Genomic DNA, 23,262 nt, shown 5'->3' with positions numbered 1-23,262 from the left:
GTAAGAGAATATCTCTTCAAAGTGAGTGCATATCCCATTAGACTGTCACCAGAACAAGTTATTCCACTGGCAGATTTCTGCTCCCCTCCTATTCCTGTAACAATTCAAAAATGTTGGAAGTACCCCATTCTAAAATGTAAACATTAAACTATTAGTTTTACATAATGCGCAACAGCCACACATGTAGGACACCCATTCTTAGAGGTGATTGTTTCTTCCAAATCAAATCTACCTGGTACTGACTAGTATTCCAATGTTTCTCTTCTCCCTCAGTTTCTCTCCCTCACTCAGCCAATGTAACCCCAGTGCTGAAGATAGGGGCAGAGGAGGGGCAAACAAGGATGCTGTGCAGGCACCCAACATCCTCCAATGACATCATTGGTTGTTACGAAGCGGCTAGAATGTTGTAATGGTTTTGTGGCTTTGTGTAACCAAAAGGCAGGCTTCATCCACCCCGTGGCTGGTATACACTTTTTGGAGAATTTTTAGGCATTTTTCCAAGGCATTCCTATTGAAATTGGAAGGCAACCTGGTAGAAAAAGGCTGGCTTAGAGACCAGAAAAAGTTCTATCTACTTAGATGTTGTAAAAACGAAGCCATCGCACACCGGAGGGATCACTAATATCGCCATTTATTGCATGGGATATCCATCAGCATGACTCCGATAGTCCTTGCCCTCGGACTGCCCCTCTAATGTGTTCCACTTAATAGGGCTTAGTCTCTATGTGTAAAGTATATGTGAACCCTCACCTTGTAAAATAATCCATTCGGTTTAACCTCTTCCCGCCGGCCGTATGCAAATATGCGGCTTCTCAGTGGGTGGGCTTTAACGCAGAGAGGGTGCATATACGCAGCCCTAGGTATAAACATCTTTCTACCAGCAGGTACCGGAAAGCTCCCGATGCATACTTGTGATCGGAAGCTTTCTGGTCATGTGACTGCTGTGACAGCTAATCACAGCGTTCATGTGATCAGAATGCCCGCCTTCACCTCCTGGCATTTGGAACCTCTTAAAGGTCTGGGAAGATGTTAAAATATAAATTAAAGTCAAAATGTTTGCATAATATATACCGTATTTAACGGTATATAACACGCAGCCCAAGTTTAGGAGGGCATTTTAAGGAACAATACTTTTAGGAGGGAAGTTTAAGGAAAAAAACTTACATTTAAATGCCCATCAATGCAGCCTCATCAGTGTTCATCTGCAGCCTTGTCCATCATTGCAGAATGATCAGTGTCCATTTGCAGCCTTGCCCATTGTCATATGCAGCCTTGCCCAGTGTCATGTGCTGTTTGCAACATTTAATTGTTTAAATTTGCCATTGAGATAGCCTGTGTACTCGGGTTGTCACGCCGCCTCCCTGCTGTTTCAGAGAGGATGAGAGGAGCGAAGTACTGTGTACTCGGCTCCGCTCGCAGTCCCGCCATTGGACCAGTGTTATGTCCATCATAGGAGCTGGGTGGGACTAGGAGCGGAGCCGAGTACACAGTACACTCGGCTCGGTCTTTTTTGGCAGCACTCGCTCCTCTCATCCTCTCTGAAACAGCAGGGAGGCGGGGCGGCATGACTGTGAGCGGAGCCAAGCACTCGGCTCTGTCTTTTTCGGCGGCGCTTGGTCTTTTTTTTTTCACAGACAGTGGGGATTGGCGTATAACACGCACCCATGATTTTCCCCTGATTTTAAGGGGAAAAAAGTGCGTGTTATACGCCGATAAATACGGTATATATATATATATATATATAAAAAGAAACATTATAAACACCTTTATGGCTTAAAGGGCTTAGAGAAGTGAAGGTGGAAAAACTGCAGTACAGTGATCTTCACAGTGAATGGCTGTGGTGGGGGGGACAGGCAGGCTATTCTCCTAGCACAGTCAGAAAATGACCATGCTGCAAAGGATGTGCTTCTATACCTAGTGTGGTCAGCTTGAAATAGAAAAGCAAAAGGGACTTGCAGGAACACCAGGGATTTTACACATAGGAGACAACACAAAGAGAACAGGAGACTTTTTCATACAAGTACATGGTACAGCAGGTACATATCAGGAATATAAAATGTTCGGGTGTCATTCTTTACGAACTATTGGGTAAAACGCTTTAGAAGGGCAGTCCTAGGGCAGAAACTGTCAAAGTCTTGCTTGTGGATATCTTATGCAATGAATGTGGATATTATTGATCCCTCTGGTGTGTGATAGCTTCCTTTTTTCAGCATCCAATCTGGCACCTCTCGGGGCTCTCCTGTGAGATTGGGAAGCCCAAGATCCGATCCCGAAGCAGTTTACCATAGAGCTGGCCATGGATTGGGTGGTCCCCACCCATCTCCATGATCTTGGGAGGCCGGCAGCGACATCATGACGTCACTTCTGGCTCTGGCAGATGTAAACACTGCCATTTTTTTCCCCTGGAAAGAGAGATTGATGTTTTTTTTTTTTATTTCCTCATGCTTTACAGGGTAGAGAAGATATTTGGGGTCTTATTGACTCCAGATATCTCCATAAAGAGGACCTGTCAAGCCTTATTCCTTTTACAAGGGATGTTTACATTTCTTGCAATAGGAAATAAAAAAAGTGATAAACAAAAACAAAACTAAAGGGATGGTATAAAAATACAAAAATCAAAATAAAATAAATAATAATAATAATAAAAAATGTTAAAGTGCCCCGTCCCCTCGTGCTCACACGCAGAAGCGAATGCATACGTAGCTCACTTCTGCATATGTAAACAGAGTTTGCAGCACACATATGAGGTATCACCACAAACGTTATAGGAAGAGCTTTAATTCTAGCTCTAAACCTCCTTTGTAATTCTAAACTGGTAAACTGTAAACATTTTAAAGTGTCGCCTATGGAGATTTTTAAGTAGTTTGGAGCCATTCCAAGAGTGTGCGCAATTTTAAAGAGTGACATTTTAGGTACCTATTTACTCAACATAACATCATCTTTAAATTATAGCAAAAAATGGGTTATATATAGTGTTTTTTTGCAGTGTATATTTGAAAAAAAAAAAGGTTTGAAAAATTGCTGTGCAAATACCGTGTGACAAATTGCAACAACAAATGATTTTTACATGTAGGAGAGAAATGCCAGAATTTGCCAGATAGGGAAGTGGTTAAAGCGTTAGTTCAGTCCTGAAAAAAAAACAACTTCTGGCTCCTCTGGAAGATAATGGCATCGCATGCTAGCACAATATGAAAGACTTACCTGTTAAACAGATCCCTCCAGTGATGCGCTGTGACTGCTGACAAGGCTTCCATCTCCACCCAGTCTTCCTTCCAGGTTCGCGAGCTCCAGCTGTTTGAATGGCTGAGCCATAATGATGTCACTCCTGTGCATGTGCATGGGAGTTACAGTCGTGGCACAACACCGACACAGCACGAAGCTTAATTCATCCCCCCCTCCCCGATAGTGTTCCCCCATTACTGTCTACTGACAGAGGAGGGGGGAGAAGAAGAGATTGTTGTAGTGACTGAACAAGGAGAATCTGGAACTCTTCTCTGGATTTACTGTTTATTACTCACCTGTGCTGATCTCTGGTGGGATTTCATCCTCCTCCTTACACGGATCTTCACCCATCATATATGTCTCTTCTTCCTCTTCGACTTTAACCACAACCAGGCCAAAATTCTTAATAAGACAAAACAGATCATAATTTAAAAAAATCAGATGTATAACTGAATGTAATAGAAGAATCTTATTTGTTCTGATCAGCTACCTCGTCATCCTGAGGGATCTCTTGATCTTCTTGTGTGGAGTCCCGGGAATACAGAGGACGGGGACATCTCTCTGGGGGATTTCTGTTACTGGATCCATCTGTAGGAAACACACACTGACTGAATACATTGTTTCTATGTCTTTATATCAGAGGATGTGTGTATCTAGGTGGATCCTCAATACTCTTCTCTCCTTTACAAGAAATGAAAGTCTCCTCTTACCTGGTGATGTGAGGGGCGGCCGGTTCTCCATCATGATGTACTTCTACAGATCCTTGGGTCCTTCCATAGACTCCCCACTCCTCTGGTGTGTTTAAATCTGTGCATGAAATGAAGGATGATCTGAAAAGTCACTAGAATATAATCAAATCTTCTCAAAATTATACCAAGACACTATTGATCCCAATCCACCCCCCACCATTAAAGGAGACGTCCAGCCTGAGCTCGTTTGGCTGGGCATCTCCGATGGGTGAACTGATGAGGCTGCATTGATGAACACTGGTGAGGCTGCACCGATGGGCACTAATAAGCTGCACTGATGGGCACTGATGAGGCTGTACTGATAGTCACTGATAAGCTGCACTGATGGGCACTGATGAGGCTTTACTGATAAGCTGCACTGATGGGCACTGATGAGGCTGTACTGATAGTCACTGATAAGCTGCACTGATGGGCAGTGATGAGGCTTTACTGATAAGCTGCACTGATGGGCAGTGATGAGGCTGTACTGATAAGCTGCACTGATAAGCTGCACTGATGGGCACTGATGAGCAGTGATGAGGCTGCACTGATAAGGCGGCACTTATGGACACTGATGGGGCTGCACTGATAATTAGGACACTGATCAGTGCCCTGATGATCAGTGTAAATGTCCCCTGTAACTGCAACTTGTCGTTTTTTCTTTCCTCAGACCCTGACAGCACTGAGGAAAGGAATGCTGATAACCTGCATTTGTTTACATGTGATAAGCTGTAATTGGACACAGCTGATCACATGATAAAGAGTCTACGGCATCAGCTCTTTACCCAGGGGACACAGCTCACCACTGATCGCTGTGCTGCGTGCCCCCCCGGGGGCGCTCACGAGCAGCATAATGCAAAGAACGTCATATGACGTCCAGGCAGGATGGCAAAACCACCGCCTGGCCATCATTCTGCTATGGGCCAGGCAGGAAGGTTTTATAGGGGTAGTTCGCCTTTACCAAAAAACTGTCTATGCAGACAATGGGTGTCTGTAGATGAAAATAAACTGTGCAGCTTTGACTAAAGCTGAAAAATGCATTTGCTATATGTGTAGGCCGTTTACCTCATGAAGCCTGACTGAAAAACTCCTAGGACGTTGCTAAGCTGTTGCTATTCACCTCCAACATCACAGGAGGGAGTTCTTTCCCTGATTCGAACCCCCTCTCATGCACTTTCTCCCCACTAATGCAGTAGCTCTGAGTTCAGAGTTGGAGAGCTCGCACCTGTGATAGTGAAGGTGAACAGTAAAAGCTAGATCTCTTTTACTAATGTTCTAGGAATTTTCCCGTCATGCTTCATGAGGTACGTAAATGGCCTACACCTATGGCAAGGGCATTATTTAACTTTGGTGAAAGCTGCACAGTTTGTTTTCATCTACAGATGCCTCTTCTCTGTATAGGGAGTTTTTTTGGTAAAAGTGAACTAAGGTATATAGTTTAGTTATTCTGCGCTCACCAAGCTTAATGATATGATCAATACTATATAAAATATGATATTATAAGTGAAAAAATATGTGTAAATGTATGCTGCTATCTCCAAGAATGAAATACTTAAAGTGGAGTTCCACCCAAACATGGAACTTCCACTTTTTGTATTCCTCCCCCCCTCCGGTGTCACATTTGGCACCTTTCAGGGGGGAGGAGGAAGCAGATACCCGTCTAATACAGGTATTTGCTCCCACTTCCTGGCATAGATCACCGTGGCGCTTGCGGTGACCTATGCCACTTCCGGCGCCTACCCCGTCCTCCCCCGCTGTATTCTGTGAGACGCAGAACACAGCAGGGACCTGAGAGGACGCACAGCGCGACTCACGCATGCGCAGTAGGGAACCAGGGAAGCACGGCTTCACTTCCTTATTCCCTTACCGAGGATGGCGGCGGCAGCAGCCGAGAGCCGAAGGATGGATCGGCTTCGGCTGCCGTCATCGCGGGCTCCCTGGACAGGTAAGTGTCCATATATTAAAAGTCAGCAGCTGCAGTATTTGTAGCTGCTGGCTTTTAATATTTTTTTTTTAGCGGACCTCCGCTTTAATTCAACATATATAGAAAGACAAAAGAAGATTGGGCAAACCTAAAAACACATTATTAAGTAATCATGCAAAAACACATGTGAGTGAATCTGTCCATGTGAATCAATTGTTAATGTGTAAAAAAAAGTCCCAAAAAACCCCAAAAAACATTTTTTTATAAAATGTAACAATTAAAAACAAGTTCTAGTTAATTGGTTATAAAAGTCCCAAATCACACGAAAAAAATGCAGGTACAATGAAGGTTCATTGTTCCTCCATTTTTTTCATGTGATTTGGACCTTTTATAACCAAATAACTAGAAGTTGTTTTTAATTGTTACATTTTATTAAAAAAAAATTTGGGGGACTTTTTTTACACATTAACAATTGATTCACATGGACAAAAGTGAACTAACCCTTAACTTGACCTCCCAAAGGTTTACCCCCCTTTATGACCAGGCCATTTTTTTTTTGCGATACGGCACTGCGTTACTTTAACTGACAATTGCGTGGCCGTTCGGCGCTGTATTTGATCACCTCTGCTGTTTTTTATTTTTTTGTGCTATCGACAATTTTGAAAAAAAAAAAAACATTATTTTTTCATTTTTGCTATAAAACATACCCAATAAATATTTTTTTTTGAAAAATCAAATTTTTTTTCATCAATTTGGGCCAATACAGTATGTATTCTGCTACATGTTTTTGGTAAAAAAAAAATCCCAAAAAGCGTATATTGATTGGTTTGCGCAAACGCTATAGCATCTACAACCTATAGAATAGATTTATAAAAATCTTTTTTTTTTTTTACAATAATGGCGAAGATCAGTGACTTAAAACGGGACAGCCACATTGCGGCAGTCAAATGGGACCCCTAACTGACACTCTTTGGGGACCAGTGACACGAATACAGAGATGAGTGCTAAAAATATGCACTGACAATGTACTAATGACACTGGCAGGGAATGGGTTAACATCAGGGGCAATCAAGGGGTTAACTGTGTGCCTAACCTGTGCTTGTACTATGAGAAGGCAGAGATCCCAACCTTCCCTTCTCACAGAATGGCGATCTGCCTTGTTTACATAGGCAGACTGTCGTTCTTACTGTGACCTGAAAAAATCGGCGGGTCCTGGCTGACGTTGCGTCAGATACGCCGATTGGCTCCCACTGTGTCCAAGCACGCGATACTGCCCAGGAGAGCCGCCTTGCTGCCGTATATATACAGTATACGGTCGGCAAGCAGTTAAAGGGGTTGTAAATCCTCAAGGTTTTTCACCTTAATACATTCTATGCATTAGAAATTAGAAACAAATATTGTAGCTGCTGACTTTTAAAATAAGGACACTCACCAGTCCCCGAATCCAGCGGTGTCGGCACCCGAGGCCGAACCGTCCTTTGGTCCTCGGCAGCTGCCGCCGCCATTCTCTGTGAGGGAATCAGGAAGTGAAGCGTTGCGGCTTCACGTCCCGATTCCCTACTGCGCATGCGCGAGTCGCTCTGCGCGTCCTAACTGGTCCCCGCTATCTCCTGCAACCCGTGTGTGTCCCAGCAGACAGCTTGGGGGGACAGAAAGAGGCATAGACTCCCGTGGGAGTCTATGCCGGAAGTGGCTGCAAATACCTGTCTTAGACAGGTATCTGCACCCCCCTCCCCCCTGAAAGGTGCCAAATGTGACACCGGAGGGGGGGGAGAGTTCCAAAAAGCGGAGGTTCAATTTTTGTGTGAACCTCCGCTTTAAGGTGAAAAACCTCCTCTGATGCAGCAGCCCCCCAGAGCCCCCCTTTTACTTACCTGAACCCGGTCTTTCCAGCGACAGGGACAAGCATACCAGCTCCAGCCAGTATCTCGGGTAATGATTGGATAGATTGATAGCAGCGCAGCCATTGGCTCCCGCTGCTGTCAATCAAATCCAATGACACGGGAGCCGGGGGGCGGGGCCGAGTCCTGCTGTCTGTGTCAATGGACGCAGCAGCAGGACACGGGAGTGCGCCCGCACGAGTGCCCCAAGGGGGAGCACCTCTCCAACGGGGCACTCGAGAAGAGGAGGTGCTATGAGCGCCACTGAGGGACCTCAGAAGAGAAGGATTGGGGCCACTCTGTGCAAAACCAACTGCACAGAGGAGGTAAGTATGACATTTTTGTTTTTAAAACGGAACCTTTACATATCCCTTAAAGCGTAGTTCCAACTATAACATTTTTTTTTTTTTTTGGATGAATATATTTTTTAAAATACTATTATTTATATTATGGTTTAGGGATCGATCGCTTCTCGATTGCCGATGTCTTATATTCTTCTATCCCTGGCATGTTCCATATTGCTTGTGGGCATGTGAAGCCCACAAGCACTTTCTTCCGGGTTCCGGTGCAGCTGAGCGACCAGCATGCACAGCTCCGTTCTTGTACGAGCGGCGGCCATCTACACTGACTCCTGGGAATTATGACACATAGCTCCTCATAGCGCCGCCTGATATGACGGACATATCCGCAGAGACAAAGCTCGATTGGAAACTGGAATATCCAGGTAACCTTTCAGAAAAAGAAAAATAATTCCCATTGCACAATGATTATGCTGCAAGAAAGCTTTTAATGAAAAGTTAGAAATGTGTGTGGAACTCCGCTTTAAGCTGCAAAGACAGCAGATGGGGTGTGTACATAGGTGTGCACAGCCTATTGCATTAGGGTGTGCACCTCAAAGCTCAAATACATATAGGTGTGCATGTGTATACATAATGACGGTGTCAGTAGAGCAGTGGCGGATGCAAGTAAGGCAGAGATTGGTGTCGGTAAGGCAGTGGATGGTGTCAGTAGGTTTTATTAGTATTATTATTTTATTTTTATTCATATCAGGAGTTTAAACAGGGAGAATCTGCACCACACAGGGTGATTAGGGTGTGCCCAGGCACACTTGGCACACCCTGTGCGCACGCCTATGGGTGTACACATGCCGTGGCCACGATGCTTTGCATTGCTGCGCCGCAAAAGTTATTCCCACCATCGTTTTCTATGAGCAGTTCCGTCCGCAGCCCATTTAAAAGAACACGGCAGAGCTGAAACGGCAGGGTTTTAGGGGTTATAACAGGTAGTAAATAGAGGCGACATAACACCCACACCGCCTGTCTAACGCACACTAAAAAAGATCAATGGTGGGTCACTTTTTAGAGGGCGAAACAAGTGTAAACGACGGGGTGCGTTTCCACGGTAATGTGCGTTACGTTAAAGGCAGTCGATACATTATAAATAGGCCGCCAACGCACCTCATTGCAGTAAACTCAGCAGATGGCCGTTTTTTGTTTTTTTTTGCAAACACGATGCACTACTGCTGCATGGTGCATCACCTGCCTTTAGTGCATTGGGGCGCCATTTAAAATGAATGGTACCGCCCCTTTTCATGTAATGTGCATTACAGATGCGCGTGATTTATCGGATTGCGGCGAAGTGAAGCTGGCTGTTCTGGTTTTCTGGAGAATACCCCACCCCCCCCAGAAATGAGGACCATCTAATGTTCTCCACATCAGAGGGCTTGCAAGAAGATGAGGATCTGTGGAGGTGACATGACCCCCCCCCCCCCCCCCCCATCCAGTCCACACACAGAGTACCGGGACCTCCTTTTGTCATAATAAAAAGACATTATTACCTCCTCCTCACTGGGCACACACTCTCCAGCCTCACAGCCCCTCCGGGAAATTTCTTTATGTAGGAAAAATCCTTTCTCAAGGTTTTCCGGGCTCCAACAAAATGGCCGACGACTCCCTGTACCGAGGACACTTCTTTCCCTCACACGGCGGACGTTCGCCCCCTAGTGGCGGCTCAGGCTCCAAACAGTCACCGTCAGTTTTGTAACGTTTTAAGAAAAGTACAACAAATAAACAACATTTTATTCATAAATAATATATTTATTGTGACTGTATGACTATATTGGGTTCTGTGGGTCTTGAATGCTAATATTCCTATTCATTAGGCCTCTTGCATGCAATGCTCTCCTGAACTCTTCTCCTGACAGGAGAAAAGTAGCATTAAAAATGCACCTACAGCTGTGTTTTTCAAAAACATTACCCCACGTTCACGCATTTGTGAGGTCAGGCACTGATGTTGGGCGAGAAGTCCTCCGCTCTAATTCATCCCAAAGGTGTTCTATCGGGTTGAGGTCAGGACTCTGTGCAGGCCAGTCAACTTCCTCCACCCCAAACTCGCTCATCCATATCTTTATGGACCTTGCTTTGTGCACTGGTGTGCAGTCATATTGGAACAGGAAAGAGCCATCCCCAAACTGTTCCCACAAAGTTGGGAGCATTGTCCAAAATGTCTTGGTATGCTGACACCTTAAGAGTTCCCTTCACTGGAACTAAGGGGCCAAGCCCAACCCCTGAAAAACAACCCCACACCATAACCCCCCCTCCACCAAATGATTTGGACCAAAGATGGGCAAAGAACCAGCCTGGGTGAGGACAGAGCTGGATCCCTGGACAGGTAAGTGTCCTACAGTATTTGTAGCGGCTGACTTTACATTTTTTGGGGGGGACTAAAGATCCTCTTTAATACACAACTCCTTTAACCACTTGCCGACCGCCTCACGCCGATATACGGTGGCAGAAGGGCACGTACAGGCAAATTAATATACCTGTACGTGGCCCCTTAAGAAGCGGTTTGCGGGCGCGCCCGCCGCGAGCTCCGTGAGTGTGATCGCGGTTCCCGCTGACTCGATCTCCGCAGGGATACCTGCGATCATCTCACGGAGAGGCAGAACTGGGAAATGCTAATGTAAACAAGCATTTCCCCGATCTGCCTAATGACACTGATCACAGCTTCCTGTAATCGGGGGCGGTGATCAGTGTCGTGTCACACACAGCTCCTCCCCCCACAGTTAGCATCACCCCCTAGGACACACTTAACCCCTTCACTGCCCCCTAGCAATTAACCCCTTCACTGCCAGTCACATTTACACAGTAATCAATGCATTTTTAATCACACTGATCGCTGTATTAATGTGAATGGTCCCAAAAATAGCGCCAAAAGTGTCCGATCTGTTCGCCATAATGAGGCAGTCACGATGAAAATCGCTGCCATTACTAGTAAAAAAAAAAAAATTATTAATAAAAATGCCATAAAACTATCACCTATTTTGTAGACGCTATAACTTTTGCGCAAACCAATCAATAAACGCTTATTGCGATTTTTATTTTTTTTTTACCAAAAATATGTACAATACGTATCGGCCTAAACTGCAGAAAAAAATGTTTTTTTATATATTTTTTGGGGGATATTTATTATAGCAAAAAGTAAAAAATAATGTGTTTTTTTTCAAAATTGTCGCTATTTTTTTGTTTATAGCGCAAAAAATAAAAATCGCTGAAGTGATCAAATACCACCAAAAGAAAGCTCTATTTGTGGGGAAAAAAGGACGTCAATTTTGTTTGGGAGTCACCTCGCAGGACCGCGCAATTGTCAGTTAAAGCGACGCAGTGCCGAATGGTAAAAAGTGCTCTGGTCTTTGGCCAGCCAAATGGTCCGGGGCTTAAGTGGTTAAAGTGGAACTCTAGGAATGGCAATACTTTTAAAAATCGGCTAGTTTATAAAGGGGTTAGATCCAAAGTGATGTATGCCATCTTGTGTTATCGCTTTTGTTATTACTACTTACATTTTTCTGTTCCTTTCAGAGCGCCGAAGTACAGGAATTCACTCTGCCCACCCCTCTCCTTCATTGTCAATTGACAGAATACTTTATTTTGTTCACATAATACGAAGTCCAATGTCAGAGTACCAGAATTCTAACAATAGCTATACTCCCAGTGCTCAGTAAAAATGTAAATAGTGGAGATAAGTCCATGAGATGCCATATACCCTGTTGGACCTAGCCTTTTATAAGCAGATTTTTAAAAATGCTGCCATTTACAAACCATATATTCCTTCAAACGGAGGACCCACCTAATCACCTATTTGGGAACTTCATCCCTTCTGATCTGAACACCAGCAACCTTGCTGCATGCCTGGATAAGCATCTGATATGGATTTTCAAAGTGAACCCCACACCCTTTTTTTGTGTGGGGTTCCCCTGAAAATCTATATCAGGCGCTTATCCCTGGGTTAACCAGGGGAGAACTCCCAAATCCAAACAACAAAGGTCTTCTTCCAACTGGGTCACTCGCTTATCAGATCAATGGTAGAACTAGTCAGTAGGCATGCCTATTGAGGCGGGTGGCTTTGTGGTAGAGCTCAATGTTTGGTAGTCACACTCTGCACAGTTACAATAGCTGCTTTTCATAACCAAATCCATTGAAGTGCAATAAAGTCCATTCAAAAGACGATTCAGACAATCTCAAAAGGAGCTTTTGAAGCTCACAAGGCAGGAAAGGGTTTAAGCTGACACTTATCAAATGTATGAAATTAGGCCCCATCCAGTGGCATAACTAGAACCTTTAGGGCCCCAGTGCAAGAAACCATGAAGGGTCCCCCTGACCCCTGGCTTGGGCCTCTCCTCCAAGCCCGGTGGTGGAACGCCAGGGCTCGGTCGCAAGTGTGACCTTTGTGAACCTAGTAGTTCCGCCATTGGTGTTATTCGTTTTTTTTTTTTTGTTATATTATTTTTTACAATTTTTTTAAGAGCCCGGTTCGGGAGCTTTAGTGAAATATCAGTGGTCTACACAGACCTCTGATATTCCACCTTTGAGACAGAGAAAGGAGATTGAGGACACAGCCCTCCACCTCCCTTTTCTGCAGCCTCAGCTGCACAGAATGAATGGACAGGAATAGCTCTGTACAGAGCTTCCCATTCATTCACAAACTGAAGCATACTAAACACAGTTTAGTATGCTTCAGTTATGAATGGACAGCGTCAGTGATTGGTACTGTTCACTGACTTTCCATTCAGAAAAGGAAGGGGTCAGTAAATTACACATTTACCAACCTCTTCTCCATTATCCATTCTGACAAATCCCCCGCAGAAGCCAGGAGAGTTGAGGGGGGAAGCTGGCAGAGCTGCAGGGGACAAGGGGGTGGGGGGAAAGAGCACAGGGGGCTGGAGAGCACACGGGGGAAGCAGAAAGAAGCTGGATAGGAGGGGCAGCTCCATATGGAGGTTGCTTCTTTGCTACCATGCACAGCTGCACCAAATTTTACACTTTCCAATTTTATTAAGTCAACCCCATAGTTCACACTCACATGTGAACATAAATTCAACGCAAAGCAGTACCACTACATAGATTCCCAGTTCTGTCCCGTCCGAACACTGGCAAGCATGCAAGGTGATCACGTCCTTAGGACCCGCCCTATGCGTTTTGTCGTAAAATACATCATCAGGGGAATTTTTTTACACTTTGTAGACTTAGGTATTTGACTATTTATATATTATTTTTCTGTTTCAGATTCACATAACATTTTTTTGGTTTATATGTTGCTTTTGGTATTTTAGCATCACTCTGTATATATCATTATATCAGTAATTTGGTGTTACCAATTTTAATGCTAGCAGCTTACTGGTATTTTACCCAAGCGTAGTGACTTTTTTTTTGCTATGTGTTTGATTTAGTTCTATTGCATGTTCTTTAATAAAGTAGCATTTCAGTTTTGATCATTCTATCACTACACCTGATACAAACAGGGTCTGGAGATGGTTTCTTCATTTATTACCCATAAATGATGTATCATCTCAGACCTTAGCTGTCTATCTTTCTGAGGTGGGATAACCTTCACAATATAAATTATGTGAGTGGAGTACGTATGAGATCACTGGGCCGGGACGAAAAGTTATTTACGGAGTTGCTAAACTGATTTGGCCTGAAACTGTGTGGTCAGGGAGAAGTAAAAGCAAACACAGGCCCTGAATTTGTACATAAATTAAACTGGGAAATATTAACTTTATTCAGTGTATACATTCAGCAGATTTAATTTATTAATTGATGTACTGTTGTAAACCAGGCCCCACGACATGTAGAGAAAATCCAGTACATGGAAGTAGCTTGTCTTTGTGATGGAAGGACCTTATCACCTGTGGGTTCCTAGATGTGACTTAAGGGTAGATTTGTGCGAAAACCGTTTCCCACATTCGGCACACGAATATGGTTGATCGCCTGTGTGGATTCTCTCGTGGATAATCAGATCCGATTTATTGATGAAACCTTTCCCGCACTCAGAACATGAATAAGGACGTTCGCCAGTGTGAACCTTCCTGTGCCTAATAAGATCCGAGCTCTGGGCAAAGCTTCTCTCGCACTCTGTACAAGTATACGGTCGGTCACCAGTGTGAACTCTATGATGCGTGACGAGGCGGTATCTGTCAGCAAAACATTTCCCGCACTCTGAACACGAAAACGGCTTCTCGCCCGTGTGAACCTTCTCATGCGTGTTGAGATAGGATTTCCGGGAAAAACATTTGCCACATTCAGAACATGAGTACGGCTTCTCCCCAGAATGAACTTTTTCGTGCGTGTTAAGGTAGTGTTTCCGAGCGAAACTCTTTCCACATTCAGAACATGAAAATGGCTTCTCTCCCGTGTGAGTTCTTTGATGTCGGACGATATCTGATTTTTGGACAAAACTTTTCCCGCATTCGGAGCATGAGAACGGCTTGTCACTGTTGTGCCTTGTTTGATGTCTGCGAAGAAGGCATTTCTGCCTGAAACTTTTCCCGCATTCAGAACATGAGAAGGGTTTTTCAGCTGAGTGGGTCCTCTGGTGTTTGATAAGCTTGGCTCTCACTGTAAAATTCTTCTCACACTCTGTACATGAGAAGGTTCCATCCCCATCAGTACTTTTATGCTTGCTCAGAGGAGGTGAGTGGCTAGGACAATTCTTGCCTTGTGGAGAAAGATCAAATGACAGATCTGCCCTCTGAAGTCCTGAATGAAGGTTTGGGGTAACAAGGTCTTCTTCTGAAGACTCAGATGAGACATCATAATCTTCACCATCTGGAGAGATTGCAAGTGCTCTCTCGGTGCTATACCTTCTGTAGCGTCCATCTAGAAGAAATAAGGCAGTAAAAGAGGAGTGAAGGCAGTCCTTTTATTTATTTTACATATTTAAAGATAACATTTCTCCCTAGCACTTGGCAGAGAATACTCAATTACCATCTCCTTCCATCAAAAAAAATTGTCATACGGGGGTTCATGTCAACCCTAGCAATAGGGGTAATTTACAAAATTGACTGTTTAGACCCCTTACCCACTGATGCACTTTTGATCCACTGGAAAAGTGCGTTACAGTGCAGCAAAAGTGCATCAAAATTATTTCCCTTTAAAGTCTACAAAACTTTTCACATCGCTGCGCTGCAGTTTAAAAAGTCCTGCATGCACCCACCGATGTCCTTAACAACCCGTGAATAGCTGATTGTTACGGAGCCGGCGTATGCTGTCTTCCAAAACAATCAGCAGGGAAGTAAACAATGCCCCCCCCAGATGATCACCAGTAGCGCCAGTCTTCCAGCTCCTGTGTATCCGATCCAGCCTTTTCCTCCCCTCAGTTTCTGGGTGCAGATGCTCCCTGCTGTCCCTCCGCCTCCTCCCTCCTCCGGGGGGGAGCATCGCTCCTGCACAAGAGTTGCTGGAGCCTGCTGACCACTGGGGGGAGGCATTATCACTGGTTGTTAAGGACCCGGCGGGTTCCAGCTCCTTAACAACCACCCGCCGACGTCTTTACCAACCAATAAACAGCTGATTGTTAAGGAGCTGGTACCCGACGGCATCCTAACAGCCAGCTATTCACCAATGTGTGCTGTAATGCAACACATTTAAAATGCTCTAGTTGTTTTATAAATATGCACAGTGCATTTTAGAAGCACTGCAGTATGAAAGTGGTCTTATTGTAACCTACACTTTGTCATGTCGAATGTGGCTTGCCACACAAGGATCAAATTAAATTTGGCTGGTCCCTGCTGAACTGGCCAAATTTTGGTGCAGCTTTTTTCACGGATCACATAATAAGGCCACTTTAGGGTTTCTGTAAGCAAGTTGCCCTACCAATATTTTGTTAGCCTTTGAAAGAAAACTGGAGCATAAATTTACAGTATATACACACACACACTGTCATGTAAAATTGTAAGTAAACCCCAATAAATTTTCTGATTTTTTTTCAGCATATTTAAAGTGGATGTAAACCCTCTCCTTACATAGTTGCATAGTTAGTAAGGTTGAATAAAGACACCAGTCCATCCAGTTCAACCTGAGTGAGTGTGGGTGCGGGTCTACAATTATCCCTATTTATTTAAGGTACCCATATAGTGCCATCAATTTATGAAGCGCTCCACACATACATTGCACACTCACATTGGTCCCTACCCTCAAGGATCCCACAATCCAAGGTCCCCAACTCACATTCATATACTAGGGCCAATTTTTGGACAGAAGCCAATTGACCTGCCAGCATGTCTTTGGAGTGTGGGAGGAAACCGGAGTACCCGGAGGAAACCCACGCAGGCACAGGGAGAACATGCAAACTCCAAGCAGGTACTGTCGTGGTTGGGATTCGAACCAGCGACCCCTTTTTACTGCTAGGTGAGAGTGCTACCCACTACACCACTGTGCTGCCCTTGCTCTCCTATACCTAGTGAAGTGAACAGCCTCAGATGATACACAGAGATGAAACAAATCTCCCTACATAAGTTGTACTTGTATATCTGCTGTCTTTCCCTTTCTACACTCCTTGGAAAGTGAAGATTGTGTTAAAAATCTTTCTTCCTGTTTCAGCAGTACATAGGGGTGGGTGTGGAGTCTGGGCTTACACTGTGTGAGAGCCGATTGGAGGAAAGGCACCCCCCCTTCACATTGGCAGAGGAACAAAGGAACATGCAGAGCAGTACTCTCAATAGACCAGCTCTCTACTAATCTACCTCTAAGCTCCTACCCTGACACAAATTTTCAGCTACTGTTATCTCCTGTGTTGGAGGACTTGTCAGAAATGACTCTGCTGATAAACAGAGGATCGGAGCAGCAGAAAGACATGGCACTTAGAGCTTTGGAGAGAGATAATTAAACACTACAGATATACGGAGATTACAACCACTTTAAGTGGGCAAACATTAAATCTTTATTCAAACACTGCCCTTTCAGTCATTCATTTTACAAAAATATTAACAGATTTAAAAGTGTACTGTGGAAAAGGTTAAGTGCATCCTTGGCCTCAGAAGCTGGTATATGCCCCTCCTGGCAGAAATGACATCTTAAAGTGGTTGTAAACCCTTACAGACCACTTTTACTTACAGGTAAGCCTAGATTAAGGCTTACCTGTAGGTGCAAGAAATATCTTCTAAACCTACACGGTTTAGGAAATATTTGCAAGAGACAGGCACCGATGTCTACGGCGTATGCACCATAGACAACGGCGCACAGAGTGTGCCATTTCTAACGGCGATCGTGACGTTAGCGGCAGCTCCCGTGCATGCGCGGGAGTGACGTCATTGCGGCTCTGGCCAATCACAGCGCCAGAGCCACGATACCCGGAAGAAAGATGGACGCTTCGTGGAAGATGGGACAGCGGTGACATCGCAGGCTCCTGTGTCAGGTAAGTGACATATAACGGACTACAATGTGATGCATAGTAGCCCATTATGCTTTACCTTTGTAGGGAAACAAAGAGGAAATAAAACCCATCAGGGTTTACTTCCTCTTTAAGGGTGGCATAACTTGGCATACCTGCCCAGCAGTCTCTTGCAGTCCACTGGGGAAATATTTGACTGCTCCCTCCTGCACAATTCCTTCAGTTTCAAAATGTTTGTGGGTTTTCTTGAATGAGCTGCCCATTTCATACCCCACAACATTTCAATGGCATTCAAATCAGGGCTTGGACTAGGCCAGTCCATAACCCTCCATGTGCAGAGGAATCCAGAGCATGCAGCTCCAGCTGTACTGTTCTGTGCTGTGTCTGTCACAAACATGGCATAGAACACGGAGCAAATTGCTTCTAATTAACAATGGGGCTTGTGACGATTTTGTTAAATTAGGAGCAGCATCTCCTGCATTTCCTAAGGAAAAGTGGTGCATAAATATAGCCTGCATCACTCTTTGTTAATCCCCCTCCCCATGCTGTGCAGGAATGAAGCAGTTTTTTTATTAGTGTCTAATAGAGACTAATGGCTCAGGACTCCCTCACTGGGCACATACTGTCTCCCATTACTGTCTACTGACAGAGGAGGGGGGAGAAGAAGAGATTGTTGTAGTGACTGAACAAGGAGAATCTGGGACTCTTCTCTGGATTTAATGTTTATTACTCACCTGTGAGGATCTCTGAAGGGATTTCATCATCCTTACACAGCTCATCATCCCCATCTGTCTCTTCTCCGTCTTCCATTTTTACTTCTACTTTAATTACCTTTTCATCCTGAGTAGCACAAAATAATGCAAACAAAAAAAAAGACACTATAACTTAAGAACGTAGAGCTGTGAATTTACAGGCTGATTCTGCACTGTGACTGGAAGAAGTGGGACATGATAAGAATAGGGACATTGGGCTGGGGATAGAGTCACCCTTCTCTTAAATCCAAACTTTTTGGAGTGTCAGTTGATCCCTTATTTTTACCACCCAAGACTTTTAAGCTCCACACATGCACTGTAAAGTACATCTTCCAGCTACTTCCGTTTTCTGCTACTCTCATTAAGGAGAAATATGAGATAGGCTAAATAGTTAACAAATATTACTAAAATTATTATTCAGCTATGATTTCTTTCCCCCCGCCTTTTTTTTCTCAGCAGGGGCACTTCATCTGTCTTGTAGGTCCCAGCAATGGTCCCTTTCCTGTTTGAAAGTTAAGAGTGGGCGGCTACAACTTTAGCAGTCCACCCCCTCTTCCTGTTCCTCCTCCACTCGGAGATGTGACCGTGCTTAGTGAACAGGCACACACCTGAACAGTAAACCATTCCAGCCACTGTGCTATCCCTCTCCCTAAAAGTGGAAAAAACATAAATGGTATAGACATGGCTGGATACAGGGGGAAGGAGTTGGGGAGGGCTCTGCCCCCCCCCCCCCCAGATTTCAGTTGTGCCCCCCATGCTCCATGGATTCTGTGCCCATTGAGCTCCTTCTCATATCCCCATACTGCACACAGTTCATCTCTCCCTCTTACAGACAGCCTCTATCTGCACACTGTGTAGCTGCCTGCAATGCTGCAGTTCTGACCTGTAAAGTTCCCAGATAAGAGTGGCTGTGCAGCATATCATCCAGCTACACAGTGTGCAGATAAAGGCTGTCAGTAAGAGAATCAATCTGAGCTGTGTGCGAGGATGAGGGAGGGGGATAAGAACTGTGCTGTGTGAAGTCTTAGGAGCCATCAGACAGTCCACAGCCGACATCAAACAGAGGAGAAGTAAAGGAGGTGAATCCCAACAAGACTGTCGACAAAAAAAATCCAGAGAAGACTGTGGTCCTTTCTTCTCAGAGGAATGGAAAGTTTTTTATGTACTAATAGCTCACAAGCATTAGGATGAAACTAAAACTATAAGCCCATACTTCTCTTTTTTAATCAATGGTATGGCAGCTCCTGGAGCTTAGCCATGAAGTCAGGTCCTAGTAACAGTGAAACTAAATCAGAGAGGTGCACAGAAGAGGCTTTTCTGACTAACAAATGTAATAGCAGGCATTTTTGATGACACACAAGGTCTCTGCTGAGGAACTAAAATTTTGCAGTTACATTTTTGTACCGTCTTTGTCAATTACGCACAGTACGTTATTTTTCCAGATCCTCAGTTTCACGTACTTCATACTCTTTGAGGATCCTGTGACCTTCTTGCGTGGAATCCCCATAATAAAGAGAAGAAGGACATCTCTCTGGGGTATTGCTGTTACTGGGTCCATCTGCAGGAAAAATATACACAGCAAAATTAGTAGTAGGTTTACTTTAAAGAGTGTATTTTTATAGAGTTGAGATAAAATATACATGCACAAGCAGTAAAAGTCAATTACAGCTGCAATGTGATGTAGAATAAAGCAAGAAGATGCCTCCTATTCATGTGTACCCCAGAGTAAAGGTCCAACATGGCAGCCAAGAGTTGCCATATAGAAACTGTCATGTTGTGTCATATGACTGATACGTTTCAGACTGGTCCTGAAAACTGATACAGGAATCCAGGTTTATTCATTGTTGATTTTCACTTTAGTCTCCACAAGGGGGAAAATGGAAGGACAGATTGCTCACCTGTGCTGATGTCTATAGGGATCTTCTCTTCTTTGATCCTCACACGTCCTTCCTCCTCCTCAGCTTTGACATCTCTCCGAGTGTCTCTGGTGTCTCCGGGGTCTGCGAAAAAGATGAGAGTGAAACCCCCTATACTGAGACATATGAAAGACCCCAAAGAGTGTGTGTAGGGGAAAACTGGTCATGTCTCTTGGCTGGTAACACACAATGGGGTTTATTAACTAAAGGCAAATCCACTTTGCACTGAAAGTCCACTTGGAAGTAAAGTCGCTGTAGATCTGAGAGGGATATGCAAGGAAAATAAAAAACAGCATTTTAGCTTGCACATGATTGGATGATAAAATCAGCAGAGCTTCCACTGATTTCAGATCTACCCCTTAGATTTAGAGCAACTGCACTTCCAAGTGCACTTTCAGTGCAAAGTGAATTTACCTTTCGTAAATAACCCCCAATGACATCATGTGAGGAGGCGAGGAGGAGACCCGGAGTCTAATAGAGGCTGATGTCTCCTGACTCCCCCACTGGGCACATACTGTCTCCCCATTACTGTCTACTGACAGAGGAGGGGGGAGAAGAAGAGATTGTTGTAGTGATTGAACAAGGAGAATCTGGGACTCTTCTCTGGATTTAGTGTTTATTACTCACCTGTGCTGATCTCTGGAGGAATTTCCTCCTCCTTACGTGGATCATCTCCTCTCACGTACAGCACTTCTGCTTCCTCTTTAACTTCAACTTTGAAAATATATTCATTCTTATAAATACCAAACATACATTATATTTATTATGTGATATCCACTAAGCAAATGTTTACAATTTACATAAAGTATTGCTTAGTCCCACTCGCCTGATTCTCCTGAGGGATCTTCTGATGTTCCTGTGTGGATTCCCGGGAATACAGAGGACGGACAGATCTCTCTGGGGGATTTCTGTTACTGGATCCATCTGTAGGAAACACACACATTGACTGAATACATTATTTCTATGTCTTTATATCAGAGGATGTGTGTATCTAGGTGGATCCTCAATACCCTTCTCTCCTTTACAAGAAATGAAAGTCTCTTCTTACCTGGTGATGTGAGGGGCAGCCGGTTCTCTGTCATGACGTCACTGAAGAAATGCTTGTGTCATATATACTCCCACTCTATAATCTGTTCTTGGAATACATTTTTGTAAAGGTTACATTGCATTAAATATTAAAATCACATTTTTGAACATATGTGGGCCACAATGCCCTATCAAGGAACCTCTGTAAAGTGTGGCCCCTAACATACACTAAATTACCAAAAGTATTGGGACCCCTGCTTTTACACGCACATGAACTTTATTGGAATCCCAGTCTTAGTCTGTAGGGTTCAATATTGAGTTGGCCCACCCTTTGCAGCTAAAACAGCTTCAACTCTTCTGGGAAGGCTGTCCACAAGGTTTAGGAGTGTGTCTATGGGAATGTTTGACCATTCTTCCAGAAGTGCATTTTTGAGGTCAGGTACTGATGTGGACAAGAAGGCTTGGCTCGCAGTCTCCGCTCTAATTCATACCAAAGGTGTTCTATTGGGTTGAGGTCAGGACAGTGAAGTTCCTCCACCCCAAACTCACTCATACATGTCTTTATGGACCTTGCTTTGTGTACTGGTCCACATCATTTGGTGGAGGGGGGATTATGGTGTGGGGTTGTTTTTCAGGGGTTGGGCTTGGCCCCTTAGTTCCAGTGAAGGGAACCCTTGAGGTGTCAGCATACAAAGACATTTTGGACAATTTCATGCTCCCAACTTTTTGGGAACAGTTTGGGGATGACCCCTTCCTGTTCCAACATGACTGCGCACCAGTGCACAAAGCAAGATCCGTAAAGACATGGATAAGCGAGTTTGGGGTGGAGGAACCAATTGTGAGTTGACACTTATGTGTGCTCACTATGTTGTCATATGCTGCACTTAGTCTGGCACCCTCTGGTGTCCTCTTGGCCCTTTAGGTGTTTTCCAGCTGCCTTGTATACCTTAGCCCTAAACTGAAACCTGGCTCCTTACCCAGCACAGTAAATGTACTAATACTTACTATACTCGGATAGCGTCCTCTATTTTATTTGTTCGTCCACAGGTATTCGCTGCATGTCTGATTACATGCGAATGGCTGTGGGCACTGTCGGCCTCTCAATGCGTTGTATAAGGCTTCCTGCCCACAGCTGTTTGCATAAACCCCATTTAGCCACCCTTAGAAGATTGTAGTCTGCCCCTAATCCCATGTCTGAAAGAGGCCTAAGTTTACCTTCATGACCATATTTTACAGCGTATCATGAAACATGAGCACATTCCCCAACCCTCCATCCTCAAACCACCCCACCACTTACCCGAATTGCAGGGTTCATCACCTCACAGCATTCTAAATAAAACTAGCGTGGCTCAGTGTGGCTCCACCCAGCAGAGGAGCTTGTGACTTCACCACACTTGTAGTCCATGGATTACTTACCCCAGCCCCATAATGGTAGGTCTGTGTACAGAACTGATGCCTCTTTTTTGTGTGTGTTTTTTTTTTTTACCTTATTGCCAAACAGCAATGGTGCATCATGGCCCCATTCACTTACATTGGAGTGTTTGACAGGTAGTGCCACCTGTCAAACTTTACATGTAGCGTTTACGTTGCTGCACCAGGATGCAAAGGGTCACGACTGTGGCAATGGGTTCTCATCTGATCTGCAACACGTCCGCTTGTAGACAGGTGGTAAAAACACAGGATCGCCTGCCTGTTTCTACCGCCTGTGTGAAAGGATCCTTTCACACACCTGTTAGACTCTTCCATGGCAGCAAATGGGGCCACAGCCCCAACTGTCTTGCATTGGCAAAGTGCACCCATAATGTAAAATTGCTGATCGCCAAATTTTTATGGTGCCAAATCATGGTTGGCAGCTTTCTCGAGAATACGCCCCCAATGCCATACACCCTAGCGGAGCCCCCCAATCTAATGTTCTACGCATCAGAAAGATGAGGATTTGTGGAGGTGACATGATCCCCCCATCCAGTCCATGCAGAGTGCTGAGTACCCCCTTCTCTCATAATAAGAAGACATTATTACCTCCTCTTCACTGGACATGCACTCTCCAGCCTTACATCCCCATCAGTTCCCCTCCTCCTCATCATCATACCTCCTTTGAGCTACAACATGGCCACCTCCTCTGCTGAGGACAACTAATAGATGTTGATA

General features: G+C 44.5%; 1 protein-coding gene across 1 annotated transcript in view; it reads right to left on the bottom strand.

Moving 5' to 3' along the window:
• LOC141106756 (uncharacterized) overlaps nt 1-23,262 on the bottom strand; it is a 171,238-nt gene that overhangs the window by 12,375 nt on the left and 135,601 nt on the right. Inside the window, exons 21-30 of the mRNA XM_073597683.1 lie at nt 21,137-21,177; nt 20,915-21,012; nt 20,716-20,821; nt 20,071-20,172; nt 19,633-19,730; nt 18,155-18,260; nt 13,938-14,908; nt 3,933-3,975; nt 3,713-3,810; nt 3,519-3,624 (exon numbers count right to left, since the gene is read on the bottom strand). Coding sequence (XP_073453784.1) covers nt 3,519-3,624; nt 3,713-3,810; nt 3,933-3,975; nt 13,938-14,908; nt 18,155-18,260; nt 19,633-19,730; nt 20,071-20,172; nt 20,716-20,821; nt 20,915-21,012; nt 21,137-21,177 — 1,769 coding nt within the window. The remainder of the gene's footprint in view (nt 1-3,518; nt 3,625-3,712; nt 3,811-3,932; nt 3,976-13,937; nt 14,909-18,154; nt 18,261-19,632; nt 19,731-20,070; nt 20,173-20,715; nt 20,822-20,914; nt 21,013-21,136; nt 21,178-23,262) is intronic.

The sequence above is a fragment of the Aquarana catesbeiana genome, linkage group LG08 (genome assembly GCF_042186555.1).
Source record: "Aquarana catesbeiana isolate 2022-GZ linkage group LG08, ASM4218655v1, whole genome shotgun sequence".
In the NCBI taxonomy this organism is placed as follows: Eukaryota; Metazoa; Chordata; class Amphibia; order Anura; family Ranidae; genus Aquarana; species Aquarana catesbeiana.
Note: the sequence above shows the minus strand (reverse complement) of the source record. Positions and strands in the feature narration are given on the sequence as shown.